Source organism: Geospiza fortis, unplaced genomic scaffold (assembly GCF_000277835.1).
Source record: "Geospiza fortis unplaced genomic scaffold, GeoFor_1.0 scaffold16, whole genome shotgun sequence".
NCBI lineage: Eukaryota > Metazoa > Chordata > Aves > Passeriformes > Thraupidae > Geospiza > Geospiza fortis.
Window position 1 is genome coordinate 2,391,899 of NW_005054302.1, and position 22,333 is coordinate 2,414,231.

Genomic DNA, 22,333 nt, shown 5'->3' on the forward strand with positions numbered 1-22,333 from the left:
TTTCTCATGTGCTGTCTGTCGTGTCGCCGCAGGCTGGCCCGGGTGACCGTCCTCCATGACTGCCTGGGCTGCAGGACCTTCGAGCTGCCGCCGTCCGCGGCCGTGCGGGACGTGAAGAGGCGGATCGAGGCGGAGGCCGGGCTGCCCCTCGCCCAGCAGCGCCTGTGGCACCGCGGCAGAGAGGTGAGGGCCGGGCGGGCGGCGGAGCCTCCGCGGGAAGTGCCCACCCGGATGCTCCTGTGCCGTGCGTGGGCAGCGCGGTGTGTGTGCCTGTCCTTAGCTGTTCTCCCGTGTGAAGCACGGAGGTCGTTTGGACGACCCTCATAGCGCCAGCTTTTATCATCCGAGTTTTTGTGTATTTTTTTTTTCTTTCTTTCCCTGAAGTTCTTCTTGTGTTTTACCCTAATTTCTTTGGGGAGTTGTTGGGGAGAGCAGAAATTCACCGGAGAGTGCTGACGTGTTTGTTCTGCCCTCCTGCCTTTCCAGTCAGTTTCAAGAGCAGAGTTGACATCGCAGTGAGATGAAAGTGACAAGCTGAAAATTGAAGTCTGGGCACAGGAGAGAGTTGAATGAATGAATGAATGACCTTGTTCTGTTGAAAGCATCAGCCTGGTCTCAGTCTTTCAGTACTGCTTCCTGTGCTTCTGGCTGTGCTCTTGGGAGATGGGAACCTGGAGACCTGGTGGGATGGGATGAATAGAGGCAAGAAGGGAGAGAGAGGAGGCTGGAAATTAGTGTTAAATAGGGCAAGGGGATTTGCAAAGGTGTAGAGAAGAGAGGGCTCTAGGAAAACCTTATTGTGGCCTTTCTAAATATAATGGGGGCCTTATAAGAAAGGTAGAAGGATACTTTCTGCCAAGGCCTGAAGTGATAGGACAAGGGACAATGGCTTTAAGCCAAAAAAGGTAAGTTTAGACTGGGGACAAGGAAGAAATTTTTTAGGATGAGGTTGATAAGATACTGAAACAAGTTGCGGAGAGAAGTTATGGATTCCCCATGACTGGAAATGTTGATAATGAGGTAGGATGGAGCTTTGAGAGACCTGATCTAGTTCCTGTTCATGGCAATGGTAGGAGAGGGAGTTGAATACATGGTCTTCAAATGTTCCATTCCAACCCAAACCATTCTGTGAGACAAGGAAAGATACACGTGTTGGTTGTATTGCTTGGGAAGCTTTTAAGAACCTGGGCAACACAAGCTGGCTTTGAGGGCTCAGGTTTGAAGCAAACTGCCTGTGTAGTTTATCTTTTTTTGCATGTCCTTGATTTTGTTCTCACCAGGCCTTCCCTTTTTGGAGGACAAACTCTGTATCACTTTCTAAAATTTGCCTGGAAGCAAAGATCTGACTGCCACAGAAAACTTATCTTTTTCAGGGAACAGTCAGTAAGCAGACTGTAATTGCTGTTCTGTTTGATTGGGGTTTTTTAAATATAATACACTAGAATATATATGGGAATATTTATTTTGTACTGTAGCAAATTTGAAAATCCTTTATAAACTTTTGAAGTCCTGTTTATTGGGATCAAATGATTTTAAATTTTTTTGAGTAGTGGAATATTAATCTGTGAATAATTTTTTTCTATTACAACTGTTATGTGCAATTGATAGATGTTAAGTAAAGTCCTGTATCTTTTTGTCTCATAGTTCCTTACTGTATTAAACTATTCATTTGGATCTATTCAATGTCCAAGTTTCTAGTGGTGTCTTGATACAAAAATCCTACCTTAGAATATTTGGTTACTCTATCCCTTTAATGCTTGGTGATAACTTTCACCACTCTGTGGATTGCTTTATATTTTAGTGGTTTCAGAATACTTATAACCCAATTTTACGTCTTGAGAAAGTTCAACTCAAGTACAATATTTTTGCAGTTTTAGATAAACCTGCTGTTGTTTTAATCACTATTTAAAACTGATAGAAGTAAAAAAGAACGTAAGGTTCTTTTTCTTACAAATGATGTTAAATAATGATTACGTACTCTGGACTAGGGCTGTCTTAAGTGTAGTTAGATTGTAAGCATCTATGTCTGTGTAAACACCAACTGCTTTCTAGTGATTTGTTTTTACCCATCAAAGTGAGGAAGTAGTCCCAAAATCTACTACAAACTGAGACTAATATAATAATATAATTTCAGATAATAATATTTTAATCTAGCTTCTAATTAGTACAGTGGCCTTCTAAATCTGCATGTGTTGTTGTGTGCAGTATAACATGGGTCATATATGAATCTTCTAGCAGCACTTGGTATATGAATGAGACACACCACATGAAACTAGAATTGCAACAAAATCTTTATGTGTGATGAATACATAATAGTTTTCCCAATGGCTGCTAAGGAATGTGTTGCTTAGTTTGCCTCAGTTTCTCTGTAGTGTTCCTGGTGCGGCACTGGAGGCAGGATTAGATGACTTTCAGTGGTCCTTTCAATCTTGATCATGGTGTGATGGATCTGCATGTAGAGGTAATGGGGGATGAGGCCGTCAAATTCTTCAGGGGTGTTTCTCTGACAGACTTTTGTCTCTACACAGTGTCTTTCCTGCTGCTTTGAGCTGCTATTACTTAGTTTAAGCCCCCTAGGAAATTGCATACTCAGATGTACTTGTGGAGTATACAGATTATGTACTTCCTGTATATGTTAATTTTTTTTTGTGGGCATGCACCTTAGAACAATGACTGTTTTAGTTTTATGCTTCCAGAACTTCCCTGAATACAAAACTTTTTCAATTGTAGAAACAGGAGGCCATGGCTTGCTCTTAGTATGCTTCTATAGGCATTTTTTCCGCCTGATTTGTTTTGTCCTGTTATTATCAAACTGAAACTTCTGACCAAGATCTTATTTTTTCCTTCAGTTGTCTGATGGTATCAAGATTGTGGATCTTCAGAAGTCTCAAAATCAAGTTTTTCTAGAGCTTCAGTCAAAAGGGTTGAAAGGAGGAGGTATGGAAAATATTTGTCTCTGTTTATTAACTGGAAGCTCAAAGCATTTTCTGATGCAATGTGGAGTTAATTGAAATTTTTATCTTCTTTAAATGGGAAGAGATTATTTTTCATGTAAGTCCTAGGTTTGTCACTTGTTCTTTTCATTCTGCTCTAGAAAAATTAAACTTCTCTTTTTAAGTGCCTTGGTGTTTATTTTTTTCCTGTGATATAATATGTAGAATTTAGATTATTGCTATCCTTTGGAATCAATAAGGCTTGCCTTTCAGTAGTGTTGTAGCTGCCTTGTCTCATATAAAATAAGCTGGGTACTTGAAAACAGTTCAGATACGGAAAGGATATCTTTTCAGTAACCACTGTGTAAAAATTATAACAGTGGTAAAAAATGTCTGGATTTCTTCTGTTGTTTTTAGAGTTTTTTGTTTGATAACTTGGTTTTCTTTTGATTCTGTCTGTTATTTACATTTTTATTAAAAGAACCTGAAGGTCTGTCTTTTCATATAATATCTTGATAATTTAATATCTTCAGAAATCTCTAATTAAACTCTATCATAATTATTTTATTTGGCTGCTAGCATTAATATTCTTCTCACAATAACTTTATTGTAAGGCAATGAAATAAATGCTAATCAGATGGCATGATAAAGAAGACCTTTCTTTTCATGCAGATATTTTATTTGGTCTCATAAAATATTGTATTTCTTAGCCTGTTCAAGGAATGTATGTACTGGACTGTGGATTTTTAGTGACAGAGGGAAGTTTGTATATTAGCCAGAAGTTCATGTTCACATTCTCTGGAGCCTGAAGTGATTAGAAAACACCTATGAAAATGGACCTCATTTCTGTGACCTCCTGGTTCTGATATCAAACATTTTTCTTTCTGTCACTCTTGACAGAAAGAAAAGACATTTTTCTTTCTGTCACTCTGCTTGCTCTAATATTTTGCTGTGTGTAGGCTGTGGTAGATTAAATAAAAAGTCTTATTTTCCACCATGTAACTATATAGAGAATAAAGTGTAGTGGCCCTAAGAAATCTTTCATGGGAAAGAGAAACTGTTGCTGTATTTTTGTGCCTAGGATTGGAAATTTTCTTAGAGATGTAAGCAATCTATGTCTAGAAAAAGTGCTTAACCTTTCCTGGCCCACAGTTCTGAGGTAAGTCAATTTAAAACTTCTGAAGGCTTCAGTATCAGCCTTCTGTGTTCATTTTGGAGTCTTCCAGTTTACAGATTTTTCCTTACAGCAGGTGAATCAAGAAATGCCCTGAATTTCTAACTTGGAAGTGCATGGTCAATAGGACCAAGCACATGGGTTGCTGAAGTACTCTGAGGATTATCCATGTCCCCTTTTTGTTCATTCATTGCTGCTGTCTATCAAATAATGCATGATCTTTTCATATGATCACAAAATAAGTCATGTCTGAAGGGACATGAGGAGGTTTTTACTCCAGCCTGCTGCTCAGAGTGTGGGCAGCTCTGAGGTCAGTCTGGGTCACTTGAGGGTTCATCTGATTGAGCTTGGAAAGAGGAGGGAGACTGCACAGATTTCTGGGCTCCTAAGTGCTTGACTGCTCTTACAGTAGAATGAGTTTCTCCTTTAAATTTGTGGTACCAGTTTTGTGTTAAATATGAGCAGCTCTAATACTGAAGAAAAATCAGTTTAGCCTTTCATAGGATGCAGTAAATAATAACCTGTAGCCAGAGTAATTGTTGTGACATACAGAGCTCTGCTCTTAAAGAGAACAAAGTCTATCTTCATTCCTATCACTTAAAAGTTATTTGTCTGTTTTTGTGGTGGTTCCCATGGTGAATGAAATGTGTTGTTTAAACACTTCCACCTGCCTGTCCAACTTAGAGAAGATCAGTTTTTTTCATTTTAGGTAATGTCTGTTGATCAGTTTGCCTTATTTTGGAGGTATGCATATGGCATACTGACTTTCATATACTTCTGTATACTGCAAATGTAACAGAAGTTATGAAATACTTCACACATTCAGCTGTCAGTTGCAATGTCTTGCTTATTTTTTTCATTGATGTTATTAAGTTACTGTAAATAAAGTTACTCAAGAAAATTTTAAAGACAAAATATTTGATGTTTTTATTTGATGCTTTTTCAGCAAATAGAACTCTCATTTGTCCCCCTTTTTCCACTTTGCTTTTTTATCCTAGTGTTTTATTCCAGAATTACATATGTGGGTTTAAATCTGTGTGCTTCATAAACATGTATATGCAGAAGAGAAGGAGAGGATAATTACTTGTTAATAATTAAAAAAAAAAGCTTTAGATGAGGCATCATTAGGGTCTGTTTTCCTTGTGAGGATTGTATCATTGCTATTTGTTTGAAGCACATGTTTTAGAGGTTTGGTTTAGGGAGTTGCCCTTTAGTCTCAGGCTGGAGTTTGAAATGGAGAGTATTGAACCTTTAATTTTGTGATAGACTTTTTCTCTTGGAGCACATGTTCATCATGCTGGGATTCTTTTCCCTCCAGCATTAGGCCCTGGCAACACCAAGGCTGGCACCAGGTCCACGCCCAGAGTATGTCAGAACAGGAAGTGTACACTAGAGCTAAAAACTTCTGTGCCTGTGTGTGTAGCTGTCAGTAGGGATCATGACTGGCTGTAAAAGAGTTAGAGCCACTGCTGCCCTGGCATACTGTCCTGCTACTTAAACAGCAGTAGTCCTTTAGAAATTGCTACTTTTGAGCATCAAGTATTTGGAATTGTGGCATAACGGTTGCAAAGACTTAGCCCCCAAATTTATTTCATCTAAATATGAAACAGCTCATTTACTTCAACATCAAGACTGCTATTTCACCTTTTTTAATTTAAAGATTTGTAATACAGGATTTTCACAGATGATTCTGGAAATACAAGATTTGACAATAATAGGCCTTGAGTTAATTTTAAGAAATTATTGTTTCCAGTAATTTTTTAGTATTTTTTTAAATCTGAAATTAAGTGCACAGCAGCATAATATGCAGCATAATAATAATAATAATAATAATAATAATAATAATAATTTTATTTACTTGTTTGCTTTTAGGTCGTTTTGGACAAACAACTCCACCACTTGTTGATTTTCTAAAGGATATATTAAGAAGATATCCAGAGGGAGGACAGATTCTTAAGGTAGACAACAAATAGTATTTTTAACAGTTACTTAATGTACATGACATGATGCCAAAATTTAACACTTCCCAGCAAATCTTGTGGTTGTTTTATCTTATATTCACTTTACTACAGAAGATATAAGTGTCCATTTCTCTGGACAAGGCAAAATGAGTTGTGTGCTTTGTGTGGTTTTTAGTTGGTTTTTTTTTTTTTTTTTTCTTTGAAGATGGCAGTCTGATTTTTTTTAAGAGCATCCGGGGTGATTAGTCGGATGTTAAACTTCTCATCCAGCATGCTTCATCACATGGGTGGTAGGAATTTAATTTTTCTTAGTGTATAGGAATTCTAGGTTCTAATGAATGGGATTTGATACAGATATAACTTATCTATCTAGACATGCCTACATCCAAAACACCCAAATACAAATGTTGACAGGTGATGACAGTTCCTTATGTCTGTTGTCTTGTTTGCAACCATGGAACTAGAAGCTGATTATGCTTAGTGGGAATGCCCAAGATAAGCATATCTTCAACTGTTTTGGCAAATTGCCTCCTGGGTATGTTCTCAGCAGTGTCCATATGTAGGAGGAGTGCTTACATTTTTATTATTTCTCAGTACTAGTTGCATCTGTAAAATGAATTTGAATTAAGAAGGGTTCAAATTTTCTCAATATTTTAAACCCAAACTTTCATTCCAATATGAATAAATAAGGAAGTAGGTAAATCTAAAAGTAGAAATGATGCTGTTTTGGTAGTTTACAATTTAAGTTTAACAGATTGTTAGAGAGAGATTACTACCAGGAATTTTACTGATACCTTAAAATTTATTTCAGTGTTTTGAATCTTCAGATACAATGCTGTTACAGCTGAATGTAGCAGTTACCTTCTTGTGCCACAGCATGAATGCAAGTCTGATTTCATGGTGATTGCCATACTTAGTATTTAATATTTCTGGAAACTTTGGGCTATCTTACTATGTCTTCATGAAAGACTGTTATGATTGTTCTTTTAGAAGAAGAACTGCATGTAAACATCTTGTAAAGATTCTTTAAACATCTGTTATTTATGCTTAACTGTAGGTGTATTTCTTGCTATCTCATAATAGCAAGAAATACTACTATCTCATTAGCAAGAAATGCTAATACTTCAAAACTATGTAGAAGTGACAATATAATATGCATTATAGACGGAACATACTGTCAAAAACTGCAAAATAAAAGGGTTATAATTTTGGAACCAGATATTAGGTAACAGTGAGCTTATTTTAGTCTCAACAATATACTTGAATGCAACCTAATCTGAAATACTGACTGCTAGTTGATGCATTTTTTAAGTAGAAATTAATCTTGCTATCAAGTCTTTTATGTATAACTGAATGAAATTAAAGTATGTGAATACATTGCATGTGATGTATCTATGTTGCTTTTCAGTTCAGCTGAAATACTTGCTTATGCCAAGCTTGCACACACCCACATAAGCATACACACGTGTTTATGTGTCTGGAGCCCTGATACACTGTGATGATTCAGTGTAAATAGGCCATTGTGTGAGGCTGTAATCCCCTAGGTATTTATAATCATGCTTACGTGTCTACTGTTGATGAAAACAGGACTGGATAGGCATATTTTATTAATGGTCATGTTTACAGAACTGCTTTACTGACATTTGAGTTTTCTGTAGCTCTCACCACTGATACTACTATTTAGCAAATACTCAGTCTTAATATAAGCCTCTTTCCAGTCTGTGGGTTTCATTCAACAGGGTTGCTTGCTCTGTTGGTTCATGACTTAGGGAGCTACTGGTCAGAACTGTTTTGCAGCCCTTTGCTGCAAGGGTGCTGGAGGCATGAGCTCCATGGTCCAGGAATGGTTGGTTCATACTGTGAAATGTAAATTTGAACCTAATTCAGTTGATGTAAAGAAGAGTGCTGTGGATTACCCCTTTGTGCCTCACTGTTGTTTGTAAGGACTTACCTAATACACTTCGAAAAATTTAAAATTCTTTGTTTCTCTTTTCACACTTGCTTTGTTTTGAGACTTATACAACTCTGCTTCTTATGATAATATAGTAGTAATAGTTTAGTAGCTAATTTCTCAACTTTATGACTGCTTTTGTGTGGTATTTGAGCTCCACATTCAAATCATGTTTATAGTATTTGTCTGAATATTTGTTTATAAAGATACCTATTCTCATGCAGGTAAGCTGGATAAAACCATTTTGGTTGAAACGTACGAAAACAGTTATAGTTTAGAAATTTGCTTGTTATTTTCTACTGTTTAAGTTCAAAAGCTGTTGCTAGAATATGTATTACTGCATTATACTTTGTTTTAATTTATTTTTTCTACCTCAGGAACTGATACAGAATGCAGAAGATGCTGGTGCTACGGAGGTTAGGTTTTTATATGATGAAACTCAGTATGGAACAGAAACGTTATGGTCGAAGGACATGGCACAATATCAGGGTAAGTATAAGTTTTAATAAATTTGGCCATTATTTTTCAATTTGCATGTTGTTTGGGGTTAGCTGTCCTGGCTATGTCCCCTTGGAGCTCCTTAGCAGCCCCAGCCCGCTCACTGTTTGGGCCGCAAGAGAAGCAGAAAAGGCCTTGGCTCTGCATAGGCCCTGCTCAGTGATAACTAAAACAGCTCTGTGTTATTGTCACTGTCTCCAGCACAAATCCAAAACACAGCCCCCAGCTACCATGAAGCCCAAGCCAGCACATCAGTTTTTAAAGTAAAAATTACCTGTGCCCTTTACATTTCAGCATTCTCTAGGCAGTTCGGTTTTCTTCCCCATCCCATTTTTCCCTTGACTGTACACCCAACTTTGTTCCATGTTGACGTCTGTATACTGCAAGTCCAGCTTCTTGAAACTTTAGTTTTTTACATCATTTACTATGGCTTTGTGAGATAAAGGTCAATTATGTATTTAATAATTATTATTAATATTACTTTTAAAATTAGTTTGCATAGTGATCCTGAAAGGCATTCAGTTGTGATTTGAAGTTTCAGTGTTGGATGATCCACTACTTCTTTCTTCTGGCTTTTTTTCAGTTGTTAATCAGCCTTATTATGTCTTCTAATATGAGTTTGTCTGTCTTACTTTTTAGACAGAGGTTACTGTTTTATCTTGCCTTATATTCCCTTCCAGTGGCGGTATCTTCAGACTGTGACTAGTACATTTTTTGAGCATCTTTTTGATAGTCTGAACAGATTGAGTTTAAGCCTTGTGCCATGTGACACTTCTTTCAGAAGTTTTGTTTTTTTCTGCTTTTTGTTCGGTTTTTCAGAATCATTCTTTTAAAATGAGGATGTAAGAATTAAATAACACATCAGAATATAAATCTAAGTACCATTTACAGAGGTAACTTCATCTCATTGCTTTTGCTTTTGCATTTTGCGGTTTTTTCATTATAAGTCATAATTTGTTGTCAGCTTAGAGTCATAGCTTCCTTATTAAATTTGCATATGCATATACTTCAAAGAAATACTTTCTTAGGTCTCTGAGTTCCATTTTCCTAGAAAATGTTTAATTTTAAAGATTAAATAGTTTTCTTCCTCTGACATCTTTTTAACTCTTGCCTGTTTATTGTAGGGCCAGCATTTTATGCATATAATGATGCAATTTTCACCCCTGAGGACTGGCATGGTATACAGGAAATAGCAAGAAGCAGGAAGAAGGATGATCCCCTGAAAGTTGGAAGATTTGGAATTGGCTTTAATTCAGTTTATCATATAACAGGTAATCTTAGTAGTTATTTTTAAAAAAAAGTGTTGAAGTTTTAAATAGTTAAATTGCTTTAGATATTCATAAGCATTTAATATTTTCCTCTATAATGTGTTTTAAAATTACTTAATGTCTAGATTTTCTTATGAAGCATTCCTGTTTTTCTCTAATCCTAAGATAAGGCATCTGTTTGATTTTGAAGGTTTTTGAAGATATTTCTATTAACATCATTATGTACTCAGTCCTTTACATTGAAATGAACATTCCTTTATACTGGTGTTTCAATTATACACTGCTTCTCATTTTATAGAGGCTCATAATACAGGATAGGTATCCAAGTAGAAGTGCGAAAGTTCGACTCACTAAACTGAAGGTCTTACTGCAGGTTCTTTGGATAGTAGTGATTTTTATTTATTGCTAGAAAAGATATGTAATAGAGGTATCTGCACATTTACACTTGAAAGAGATAGTACATACTGTTTTGCAAGCTCTTAATATTCAGTCTTGAAATCTGTTATTCTCCCAGAATGCTTTATTGTGGTACAGAAGAAGCATAAATAATGCTTACAGTCTCCACAGTTATAACAGTGCAGGAAAAAAAAAGCTAAACATTTTTACCTTATGAAGTGAATTTGTAAGACACATGATATTTTAAAAAATCTTTTACCTGGCTGAGCATGAATAAAATTAATACATTCTGTGGTTTGATAATTCTGTGCATTTGTGCATTTAAATGTATAGAATTACTGTCTGCCAGCCTTCAAGATCTGCAAAGTATGAATCTAGTAGAACACACATGTAGTAAATTAATTTGTTGGGTTTTTTCCTTGAAAATAGTGGAAACATAAAAGTATGTAGTTGAAGAAAGTTGAAAGCAACTTCTTGTTGCTCACTGTCGGCTAGAATTCAAATGGTTGAATGAATATTTATATATTCAGCTGCTGAATAGGTATATGCTTGTTTCCTCCCTGTTAGTAAGCACTGAATTATGTTACCAGAATCACAGAATCATGTAGGTTGTATAAGACCTTTAAGAACATTGAATCCAACCACAAGCCTAATGGTACCAAGTCCACTAAGCCATGTCTCTAAGGGTCACATCTTCATGTCTTTTCAATACCTCCAGGGATGGTGACTCAGCCATTTCCCTGAGGATTGTACTCAGTTAATCACAGTTTTAGAATATTTTATTCTTGCCTTTTAAAAATTTGTTCCTTAGCACTGTATTTTTAAAGTATGTTGTTTTAGGTTTATTAGTAATTGTTGGTTTTTATGAATACAGATGTCCCTAGTATCTTCAGTGGCGACCAGATTGGAATGCTTGATCCCCATCAAACCCTCTTTGGACCTCATGAATCAGGCCAGTGTTGGAATCTAAAAGAAGATAGCAAGGAAATAAATGAACTTACGGACCAGTTTGCACCTTTCATTGGTGTATTTGGCAGCACTAAGGAAACCTTTAAGAATGGAAACTTTCCTGGTACATTTTTTCGTTTCCCACTTCGTCTGCAGCCTTCCCAACTGAGCAGCAATGTTTATGACAAACAGAAGGTCTTGGAGCTGTTTGAATCCTTCAGAGCAGATGCGGACACAGTATTGCTTTTCCTGAAGAGTGTTCAGGATGTTTCACTGCATGTACGGGAAGCTGATGGAACAGAGAGGCTGGTTTTTAGAGTAACTGCTAGTGAGAACAAGGCCTTGAAACACGAAAGACCCAATTCTATCAAAATCCTGGGAACTGCAATAAATCAGTATTGCAAGGGAGTTCCAAGCAATAGCATAACATGTGTGACATACCATGTAAATATAGTTGTAGAAGATGAGAGTGTTAAGGACGCACAGAAAACATCTTGGTTAGTGTGTAATTGCGTGGGTGGTCGAGGAATGTGCACAGAACTGGATTCTTTAGCTGATGACTTGAAATTTGTTCCTACTATTGGAATAGCCATGTCTTTAGCAACTAATGAGGAGGAAAATGGAGCTGTAGCAGACTTTTCAGGAAGAGCATTTTGTTTTCTGCCTTTGCCTCCTGGTGAAGAAAGCAAAACTGGACTTCCAGTTCATGTTAGTGGTTTCTTTGGTCTCACAGACAACAGGAGGAGTATCAAATGGCGAGAGCTGGATCAGTGGAGAGATCCAGCAGCTTTGTGGAACGACCTTCTTGTGGTAAATATAGTGCCTAAGGCATATACCACCCTTATTTTGGAAGCTATCAAACGAATGGAGACTGAGAAGAATTCAGATTTTCCATTGTCACCTGAAAGAATTTATAGGTTATGGCCTGATGAGAATAAAATCAGGGTACCCTGGAAACCAATAGTAGTACCTCTCTTTAAAGACCTGCTCCAGCATACAGTTATTTACTCAGTGAGTAATCAGTGGATAAAGGTGGAACAGGTGCACTTTTCTGAAATGGATGAGAGTTTGGAGTGCACGCAGTCTGTTCTCAACTACCTCCAGAATTCAGGGAAGCAGATTGCTAAGGTACCAGCAAATATTGCTAGTGCAGTGCATCTTACTCTTTCTGCTGCTAAAGCTGTGAAAAAAGTGACTCCTGCTGTAGTGCGGCAAGTCCTGAGGAAATGTGGGCACAGTGGGCCTGCTGAAGAAAAGCTCCATCTTTTAGAATTTGTGCTTTCTGATGGAGTCTACAGTGAACTGATTGGATTGGAGCTTTTGCCCTTACAGAATGGGAATTTTATTCCTTTTTCCTCATCTGTGTCAGAACAGGATGTAGTTTACATAACCTCAGAAGAATATCCCAGGTATGCTTAATATTTGTAATACTGTGGGGAGGGTTTTTGCCAGGTGTTTTATTTTTTTTTAATTTATATTTTAAAACAATGTTTCAGACTCCTTTGCTTGTCAACAAACAAGGTATGCAGCAGCCTGCATTGTGATGAAATAAGGCATAGATAGAACTCAATTTTCTGTATATATGTATATGTCTGTGTGCATATGCCTAATTTGAAAAGTTTGACACCCATTTGCCATTAACCCTTTATAAAAGAATTGTGTGATCTGTGCTTTAAGAGTACAACTCTGGGTACAATTCCTGTTCATTTCCTTTTTAGAATTACAAATATGAGGAGATTAGCAATGTGCATACTAGGGAGTTCATTAAATTAGGTAATGCTAAGGACTTTTATTAAACTTAAGCCTTGGGATTACATCTGGTTTTTTTTCTTTTATTACAACACTTAATTTCAGTGAGGTAGTACTAAAAACTGGTTTCAGGAAATAAGCAGATACTACAATGAGCTGCCTTTTGCATCTGCTCTCCCTTTGTTCTCTCCAGTCCCTCTCCAATTAGTTTTTTCCCTTGCTTATTTCCCAGCTGCATCAGTGCTCCAGTTTGGTTCGCATTTCATCAGCTAACAGAGCTTGCACTGACACTGGGGAGGGGATAGCAAAGGGCAGGCTAGCTGGAATGAATGAGCTTGGGGTCACTGGGAGAAAGCATGACTACTGCTTTTTATGTCTGTACTGGATTATGCATGTATTAAATACTTGCTAAATCTGCACACAATGTCTAAAGACATAAGGCTTGAAGTCATTCAGACACACCAGATGTTTTCTCTTACAAAGTGCTACCCCTATGCATAATTACAACAATGAGCCCTCCTTCTCCTTTGCCTCAGAATTCTACTAATTTCCAGACCCTCAACTTGAGAGAATGTGACACTTGGCATATGTTCTGTTGCTTTTACTGCTCTGTGGACTGTTTAAAAGGGAAGAAGAGGTGGGTCGGAGTGTGCCCATATAGGTATTATTAAGGTAAAATGCTTCAAGTGAGGTCCTTATGTAAATTGTGTTTTGACTATACATATAGAGAGCCAATCTTAAAGAAAAGTAGTTGGATGCAAGCAACTTTTCTTCCCATGTTTCTTGAAAACAATTTGCATATCTTCAAGCCTGCTGCTGTTCTTTTTTTGCTATATTCTAAACAGAATCACAGAATGGGTCAGGTTGGAAGGGACCACAAGGGGTCATCTGGTCCAACCTCCCAGCTCAAGCAGGGCCATCCCAGAGCACATGGCACAGGCTTGTGTCTAGATGGTTCTTGAGTATCTCTAGTGAGGGAGGCTCCACAGCCTCTCTGGGCAATCAGTACTCATTCCAGTACTAGGTCATTGCCCAGTGCAGTTCTTCCTCGTATTCAGCTGGAACTTCCTGTGCATCAGTTTCTGACCATTGCCTCTTGTCCTATTGCCTGAATTTTTGGCACCACAAAAAAGAGCCTGGCTCCATCCTCATGACACCCTCCCTTCAGGTACATACAGACATGGATGAGGTCCTCTCTCAGCTGTCTCCTCTTGAGGCTCATGAGGCCCAGCTCCCTCAGCCTTTCCTCATAAGAGAGAGACTCCAATGCCTTGATCATCTTTGTAAGCCCTCTGCTGGACCCACTCCAGGAGCTCCATAAATTTAAACCCATAATCGAAAACCCATAATCTTTTCTTGTTCTAAACAATTCAGGTTATTTATCAGGGGATTAAAGCTACTAGGGGCCTATGATTCTAGTGTCTTTTTCTAAAAAAAGTTTTTTAGCATCTACTGTGAGTTGATTTATCTTTTGTTGTTCTTTCATTTTGTTAATCCTTCCAGAAGTTCAGACAGTGTATTAAAAAAGAAAACATTCCCATGATGAGAATAATAAATTAGAGCCCTGCTTCAGACAGTCATAAGATACTTTTTTTGAAACTTAAGGACACCAGTATTTCTTACTCAGTTCATGTTCCATTGGTAATGGACCTGGTTTGAATAATCTTGTAAAACTGATACAAAAGCATATTATAACAGGCATAAATCTCCTTGCTAGTGGTGATGAAACAGGAATTTGGTTTGATTAGTCTTGTAAAACTGATACAAAAGCATATTATAATGGGCATAAATCTCCTTGCTAGTGGTGATGAAACAGGAATTTCAAATAGTAATGCTTTCTTTGCCTCTATTCTTGCCTAGATATAGCATCTTTAATTTTAATGTTTTAAGTGTGATAAATTATGTATGTTAGATGTTTCAAAAGCCATTCAGTTTAGGAGATTGGTTCTTATTCAAATTTGGAGCCTGCTAAGAAGGTAAAATAGGCTCTTTGAAATTTTCTTTCTACTAACTGTGGAAGAATCAGATTCTGTGTTGATTTATGTCTAATGAACACACCTGCAATCAGAATTAAACTGGATATTTATTTTTGATTTCACAAAGACCAAAGCCCTGAAAGCTGATTTAGTTTTAAGTGCCAAAGTAAGAGACGGGGAGGATGAGACTGACTCTTGGCACAATAATTTTAAGTATTGACTGCAGATCTTCTGAAATCTGCATATTTTTTCAAATCCACAGGTCTGTGTGACATTCTAGAATTCTGTGTTGTAGTTTATGTAATTTTTTCAAGCAGAATTCTAAGAGACATAGAATGGTAGGTGCTATTTTAACTCTTTTTTTGGTTAGAGTACAAATAGGTGAAAGTAGTTTTTTAATCCCAGTTTTTCTATCAAAGAAAACTTCCTTAGACCTGCTTTGAAAAGTAGTTGGAAAAATTACTTTTTTACTACTCTTTGCTTCTAAACGTATTACTTTTTTATTTGTCAGAAAATACCCGCTGAAAGCCCTAGTCTGCATATGCACATGATTGCTTTGCATGGTACTCTGTTCTACCATGATGGTGACCATGCTGGTGATGTCTATACAGTAACACAAATAAATGAGGCTTTGCTTAAGTGTGGGGGCCTTTTTTAATTATTTTTCTCTTTTTTCATGGTGTGCTAGATCACTCTTTCCTGGCCTGGAGGGAAGGTTACTCTCTGATGACCTGAAGCCTGAGGTCCTTGCTGCTTTGAAAGAAGCTGCCAAAAGCCGAGGTAATGTGTCTTTTGTATTTCTTACAGAACTTTTAATGGTTCAAACAGACTAGCTCTAAACCCAAGTTTAAAGTAATGTCTCTGGAAGTTGAGTTCCCATAAATAAGACAGTCATCTAAAAAAAAACCCATTAAGATATAGATAGACTTCTTTGAATTGAAATGACACAAATGAAAATTTGTGTCATTTCAATTCAAACAAATGAACAAAAAGGCAAAGGAAGGAGGATGAAAATTTGTGATAAAATTTAGTAAAATGTATTCAAGGATGAAGAATTTTATTCAAATAGTATTCTTCCACCTAAGACAGTCTTCATTCTGTTTTATATTTAAAGTATTTGCATATGCAATAGCTGTGTCATGCTTTTAGTACTGTGGATCATCTTTTAACTCACAATTGCAGGTGATCACTTCAGTACATTTGTTTTAAACCAGGTTAAATCAGTTTAAGCATCAAGTCTCATGCATACTGTAGATCAAATAATTTCATCATGTGTTCCCTGATTCTTAATTCATGGTTTATGGTTATGTCAGTGTGGACTTACTGAAATACTCCCAGTCATGATCAAAAGACATGGTGAAGGAGTTTGTTTTATCTATAGATAAGATATGTCTATATTTAACTGTCTTCACAATTAATTTTTCTTCTGGTATCTATTCTTCTCAAAGTTTATCTGCACTTACCTTTCCACCCTTGTGTTTATCATTTGATTGATAAATTTGAAGCCTAAATCTCAGAAATATTTTAATGTAAACACAATTCACAAATCAAGCCACTTGTTAGTTCACCATATATTAATGCTATTTAAAAGTAAGCGGTTCTTCAATGTCTAGAAAATGTACTTTTCAGGAAAAGATTCTTGTATTTTTTTTTAATTACTTGATTCATCAGAATTCTTTCTTAGTCTGAAGATGTTAGAACTAGATGTGGAATATTGTTATTCACGGTCTTGATTTGTTTTTCTTTATATCCTTTATTATGATCTTCAATCATTTAGTCTCAGTTTCTTCTATGTTTTGACCTTTTTTCCCCTTCAGTCCTTTAAATCTTTCCTCTTTATTATTCTTTTGTTGAGTTCTAAAGCTCCTTCTTTCTCCATGTTTTGATCATTCCTTCATTATCAAACACAAAAGAAAAATAAGGTAATCCTGAGGCAAGATGATAAAATTTTAAACTATAGCAAAGCACAAATGAAAAAAATAAAATAATCTAGCAACTTTTTGCATAGAGTAAAACATGTAAATACTTAATATAAAATGTATTGAATATATTAAATCCATGACTTTAATTGAATATGAAGGACATCAAGTTTGAAATTATTACAAAGAAAACCCTTTTTTAAAAAGCAGAATTTTCAAAGTCCTATCAGCATATTACATGATGGATGCTGTGTCTGTTAATGCACTAGAATATGCTTAATTTTTTTTTTCTCTACTATTAATTTCCCTCTGTGCTATTTTTAAACAGGATGTAAAGTACAGGGAATGTTTGTGATCTCGTATAGAACCAAAAGGAACTACTGTTTAATAGTACCTTTTAAGGAATGGCTATATATAGGTATTAAGACAACCACAGTGAGTTAGATGGATGAAGGTTTCATGTAAGACAGCAATGTTAGTATTGAAAAATGCCCATTCTGTGTGATGAAACCTTGAGCTGATTTTTGAAATGTACTTTCCTGGACAATTTCCTCTGAGTGAACGTCACAAAGCAGTCTAAAAGCAGGCTTAAATTAAAAAAACAGCAAAACAACCAAAACAAAATACAGTATGTGCTTCAATACATCTTAAACAGAAAACACAGAGGTGACAGAAACAGAAAAATCCCTGTATGTTATTAAACCAGTCCCTTGCTGAGTTCTAGGACATTCCTTCCCTTGCAGGCTTGGGCTCAGAACTGCAATGAAGTATTTCTGCTCCTTTTAGTTACTGGAGAAATTCTGGGTCACATTTAAGTCTTGCTTTTTATTGCATTTAAGTCTCTCTTTTATTCTGGCAATTTGGATGATATTTTTCTAGGGACTTGTTCTTGGTAGTATGCCTCCCATTCATTAGAATAACATATTTTTGTAAATAAATATGGCAAATATTCTTCTAAATGTTCTCAGAATTATTAAATACTATTAGATAATCCTTTATAAGATTCAGGCGTCCTACTTTTCAATCTCCCTCCTCCTAAATTATTCTTCACACAGTGATTCTGCATAATTGTACAACTGCACTACCATAAAATTTGTATGTAACTATAGATAATAAGTATTAGATGGGGTTTTGACAGGTTTAGAAATCTTAATCTGTCAAAAATTTTATTTATATAGCTGTAGAAATTACATCAGAGAGATTTCTGCTACAATTGCAGAAATAGAAACTTTTTGTAATATTTCTTTGAGATGGGATGCAGTTGTTTTTATTGTGTTGTTCAAAAGCAAACAGATCTGACTTTTACTCTCCTAAAATGTGAACTGTATTTGTCTAGTTAGTAACTGTTTCTATACTTAGTGTCTTAATATGTAGTTCACAGGATGCTTTCTAAAAATGGATTTGATTATATTCTAGCCCAACAGCTTCTCTGGGGATTTTCAGGTATGGTTATTAATTGAAGATGTACTGGTTTGGACTGCAGCTTGATATTTGCGTGACTTTTTGGTGATTAGCTTTTCTCATTGCCCCAGCTTTCTTGTAAAAAAACTTGCTGAATAGTGCTGCCAAGACATAACAACCTAACATAATTAGAAAAAGATTTCTAAATACAGTTGAGGGGAAAATGCATATTGATGAAGAAAACATTGTGATTATGTTACATGGAAATTATCAATATCTTTGTTAGTTTATTTATATATATTTAATAATTTTACATGCAGGAAGATTTCTAGTCTTCCTAGAAACAGGAAGATTACCTGTATAGTTTTAAAACCCGTATTTTTAACTTCTCAAATTAAAACAATGGGGTTTAAGTTGAGCTTTTAAGTAGATTCTTATCTTCCATAGGCCCTTTCTGCAAGTTTTCCTCATTTTTACAGGGCTAATGTGTTTACCTGTTTTTGTGTTCAATAGAGCTATCAGTCTGTAGCTCTGTAGGCATTAAGTGAAAGAAAAAAGATTTTTTTTCTGAAGGATGTCTATAACTGCTCTCAATCTTTATTTGGACTGTTGCCTTCAAGAAGGTGGTAATGTTATCTAGATGTGTGATGAAAGATCTGAAATTCAAATAGATGTCTTGCTTTCACTTCTGTCATTATTTCTGATGCGTTGAGGTAGTGATTTTTTTTTTTCTGTGCTGTTTCACTCCCAGAAGTTCTGTAGTTTTTAAGTATAAACTTTCCTATTGCTAATTAAGACATGAGTGTAAAGACATATTTCTTTTAGTGAGAATGTCAGTAATAAGAATAAAAACGTATAGACTGTTTCAGCACATCCTGAGCCTAATTTATTGTCAGTTTTAGTTGTAAGAGCAGCTGCACCTGAACCACTTTGCTATATCTAATAAATAATCTTTCAAATCTATTTGAACATTTCCAATTATAGACAAATAAAGGATCAGATTTTTATTTACCACTAGGCCAATAAGTTGGGTAAAGAATTAACTAAAAAAAAAGTTTGTAGTTCAATTCTAAATCTCTAGTTGCTATATATGCCTGAGAATTTGTGTTAAACTAACAAATATAATAACATACTGATAATTTTCAATTTGTTTATATTTTCATACTAATATGGAATGTATTTTCTTTTAATTAACTCCTGAAAGTAAAGGAAGCTGGTATCTGCAGTCCTGGTTAACAAACTTTTTTTTTTCTACAAAATATAGGGTACAGATTAGACTTTTTTTCCTTGTTTTCTTTTTTCTTTGTCCCCTGAAGCCATTTGCTAAGTAACTCTGCTCTGTGATTTTCACAACTCTTCCCTTTTGCTGTAATTTCAGGGAGGCCATGCACTCAGCTGCAGCTCCTGAACCCAGAAAGGTTTGCCCGGCTCATTAAAGAAATTATGAACAGCGTGTGGCCTGGGAGAGATGTGGTTGTACAGTGGTATCCAGGCTTGGAAGAAAAAAAGCACCCATCAGTTTCCTGGATGAAGATGGTCTGGAAGAATCTATATATACATTTCTCTGATGACTTGAGTGTGTTTGATGAAATGCCACTTATCCCCAAGACGCTGCTGGAGGAAAATCAGTCATCGGTGGAACTGGTTAGATTTAGGAATCCATCACCCATCATTCTCGAAGACGAATCTGACACTCAGCTCCCAGAATATTTAGCTGATATTATTCAGAAAATTGGTGGAGTTGTACTTAAGAAACTGGATATTTCTATCCAACATCCACTTATAAAAAAGTATGTGCATCCACCATTGCCAAGTGCTGTTTTACAAATAATGGAAAAAATGTCCTTACAGAAACTATGCAATCAGGTTGCGTCATTCCCACCGACACATAAAGATGCTCTTAGGGCATTCTTAGCTAGTTTAACAGATGCAAATGAAAAAGAGAAGAAAATCATTCAGGAACTGCTAATATTTAAAAAAATTGAAAAATCGTCTGATGAAAGTGTCCCTGTTTTTACTGGGCTTAAAGGTAGTAAGGTTTTACACCACACTGCCAAAATTCCTCCTAGTCTAAGGTTTTCTGTTCCAATAATTGACAGCAGTGATGAAGCAACTATTCGCTTAGCTAATTTGCTGAAAACAGAACAGCTAAAGAGCACAGACTGCTTGAAGTTTGTTATAGAAGACATAAGAAGTGATTTTTATTCATATGATGAAACAGCACAGATAATGCAATGGGTTCTTGAAAATCTGACTTTTCTGAAAAATGAGAATATAGATGTGATAGATTGGCTGACACCACTAAAGTTTATTCAGATCTCACCAGAAAAGATAATGTCAGCAAACGAACTCTTTGATCCTGAGGTAGAACTTCTGCAACATTTGTTTTATGCTGAAGAGGAAAGTTGCTTCCCCCCTGTTATTTTTACATCCTCAGATATTCTTCATTCACTGAGACAAATAGGCTTAAAAAATGAAGCCAGTCTTGACGAAAATGATATCTTGAGAGTGGCAAAAAAAATTGAAAGTTTGCATGCTGACTCTAACACCAATCATGATTTGCTGTTAAGAAAAGCTAGAACTCTCTTAACCATTTTGAACAAAAACCATATGCTGCTTCAATCATCTGAAACAAAAGCTGCAATGAAAAAGATAAAATGGATTCCTGCAAGTAAGGAAAGGCCTCCAAATTATCCAGGGTCCTTGGTTTGGAAAGGAGATCACTGTAATCTGTGTTCACCACCAGAAATGTGTGATATATCACATGCAATTTTAGTTGGTTCCTCAGTTCCTCTTGTGGAAAATGTACTGCTGGATATAGAGAAAGCACTTGGCATCCCCACCAAGCCCAGCATAAAAGCAGTCTTGAAACATTTCAAGGTGGTAGTTGATTGGCATAGTTCTAAAACCTTCAGTGATGAGGACTACTATCAATTTCAGCATATCTTGCTTGAGATTTATGGATTTATGCATGATCATCTAGAAGAAGGGAAAGAAGCTTTTAAAGCCCTGAAATTTCCCTGGGTTTGGACAGGTAAAACATTTTGTTCCCTCACACAAGCAGTTATAAAATCAGTTCCTGATCTTGATCTCCAGCCTTATCTACATTATGTTCCAAAAACTATGGCGAAGTTTCACCAGTTGTTTAAATGTTGTGGCTCAATTGAGGAGTTAACACCAGACCACGTTTCTATGGTTATTCAGAAAATATATCTGAAGAGTGAGCAGTCTCTCTCGGAACAAGAGAGTAAGCAAAGCCTTCACATTATGTTGAGCATCATAAGATGGCTGTACAGCAATCAGATCCCCGCGAGTCTGCATACACCCATGCCGCTGTACAGTGGCAAACTTCCTTATAAACTTGCAATGAAGCCAATTCACGAGTGCTGTTACTGTGACATCAAAGTTGATGACTTAAATGATCTGCTTGAGGATTCTGTTGAACCCATAATTTTGGTGCATGAAGACATACCAATGAAAACCGCTGAGTGGTTAAATGTCCCATGCCTTAGCACAAGACTGATTAATCCAGAAAATATGGGGTTTGAGCAATCTGGGCAAAGAGAGCCTCTGACTGTGAGAATTAAAAACATATTGGAAGAATACCCTTCCATTTCAGATATCTTTAAGGAGCTTCTTCAAAATGCTGATGATGCTAATGCAACGGAATGTAATTTCCTGATTGACATGAGAAGAAATATGGATATAAGAGAGAACCTTTTGGATCCAGGAATGGCAGCATGTCATGGTCCAGCTTTGTGGTCATTCAATAACTCTGAGTTTTCTGACTCTGATTTCCTAAATATAACTCGATTAGGAGAGTCTCTAAAAAGAAGTGAAGTTGACAAAGTAGGAAAATTTGGACTGGGATTCAATTCTGTTTATCATATCACTGATGTTCCTATTATTTTGAGCCGGGAATTCATGATTATGTTTGATCCAAACGTCAACCATATAAGTAAGCATATCAGAGATAAATCTAACCCTGGCATCAAAATCAACTGGAGTAAGCAGCAGAAGAGACTGCGAAAATTTCCAAATCAGTTTAAGCCATTTATAGGAGTTTTTGGTTGCCAGCTACCACTGACAGTAGAATCTCCCTATAGCTACAAAGGAACACTTTTCAGGCTGTCCTTCAGGACTCAGCAGGAAGCTAACG

At 36.3% G+C, this 22,333-nt stretch overlaps 1 protein-coding gene across 2 annotated transcripts in view; it reads left to right on the forward strand.

Moving 5' to 3' along the window:
• The window catches only part of SACS (sacsin molecular chaperone), a 58,170-nt gene that overhangs the window by 22,810 nt on the left and 13,027 nt on the right, over positions 1-22,333 (forward strand). Inside the window, exons 3-11 of one of the 2 annotated variants that reach the window (XM_031066010.1) lie at positions 33-183; positions 2,850-2,937; positions 5,980-6,065; positions 8,397-8,508; positions 9,642-9,788; positions 11,056-12,538; positions 15,543-15,634; positions 18,190-18,216; positions 19,553-22,323. In XM_031066010.1, the coding sequence (XP_030921870.1) occupies positions 33-183; positions 2,850-2,937; positions 5,980-6,065; positions 8,397-8,508; positions 9,642-9,788; positions 11,056-12,538; positions 15,543-15,634; positions 18,190-18,216; positions 19,553-22,323 (4,957 nt within the window). The remainder of the gene's footprint in view (positions 1-32; positions 184-2,849; positions 2,938-5,979; positions 6,066-8,396; positions 8,509-9,641; positions 9,789-11,055; positions 12,539-15,542; positions 15,635-18,189; positions 18,217-19,552; positions 22,324-22,333) is intronic. The other variant, XM_031066011.1, reaches the window with a different exon arrangement.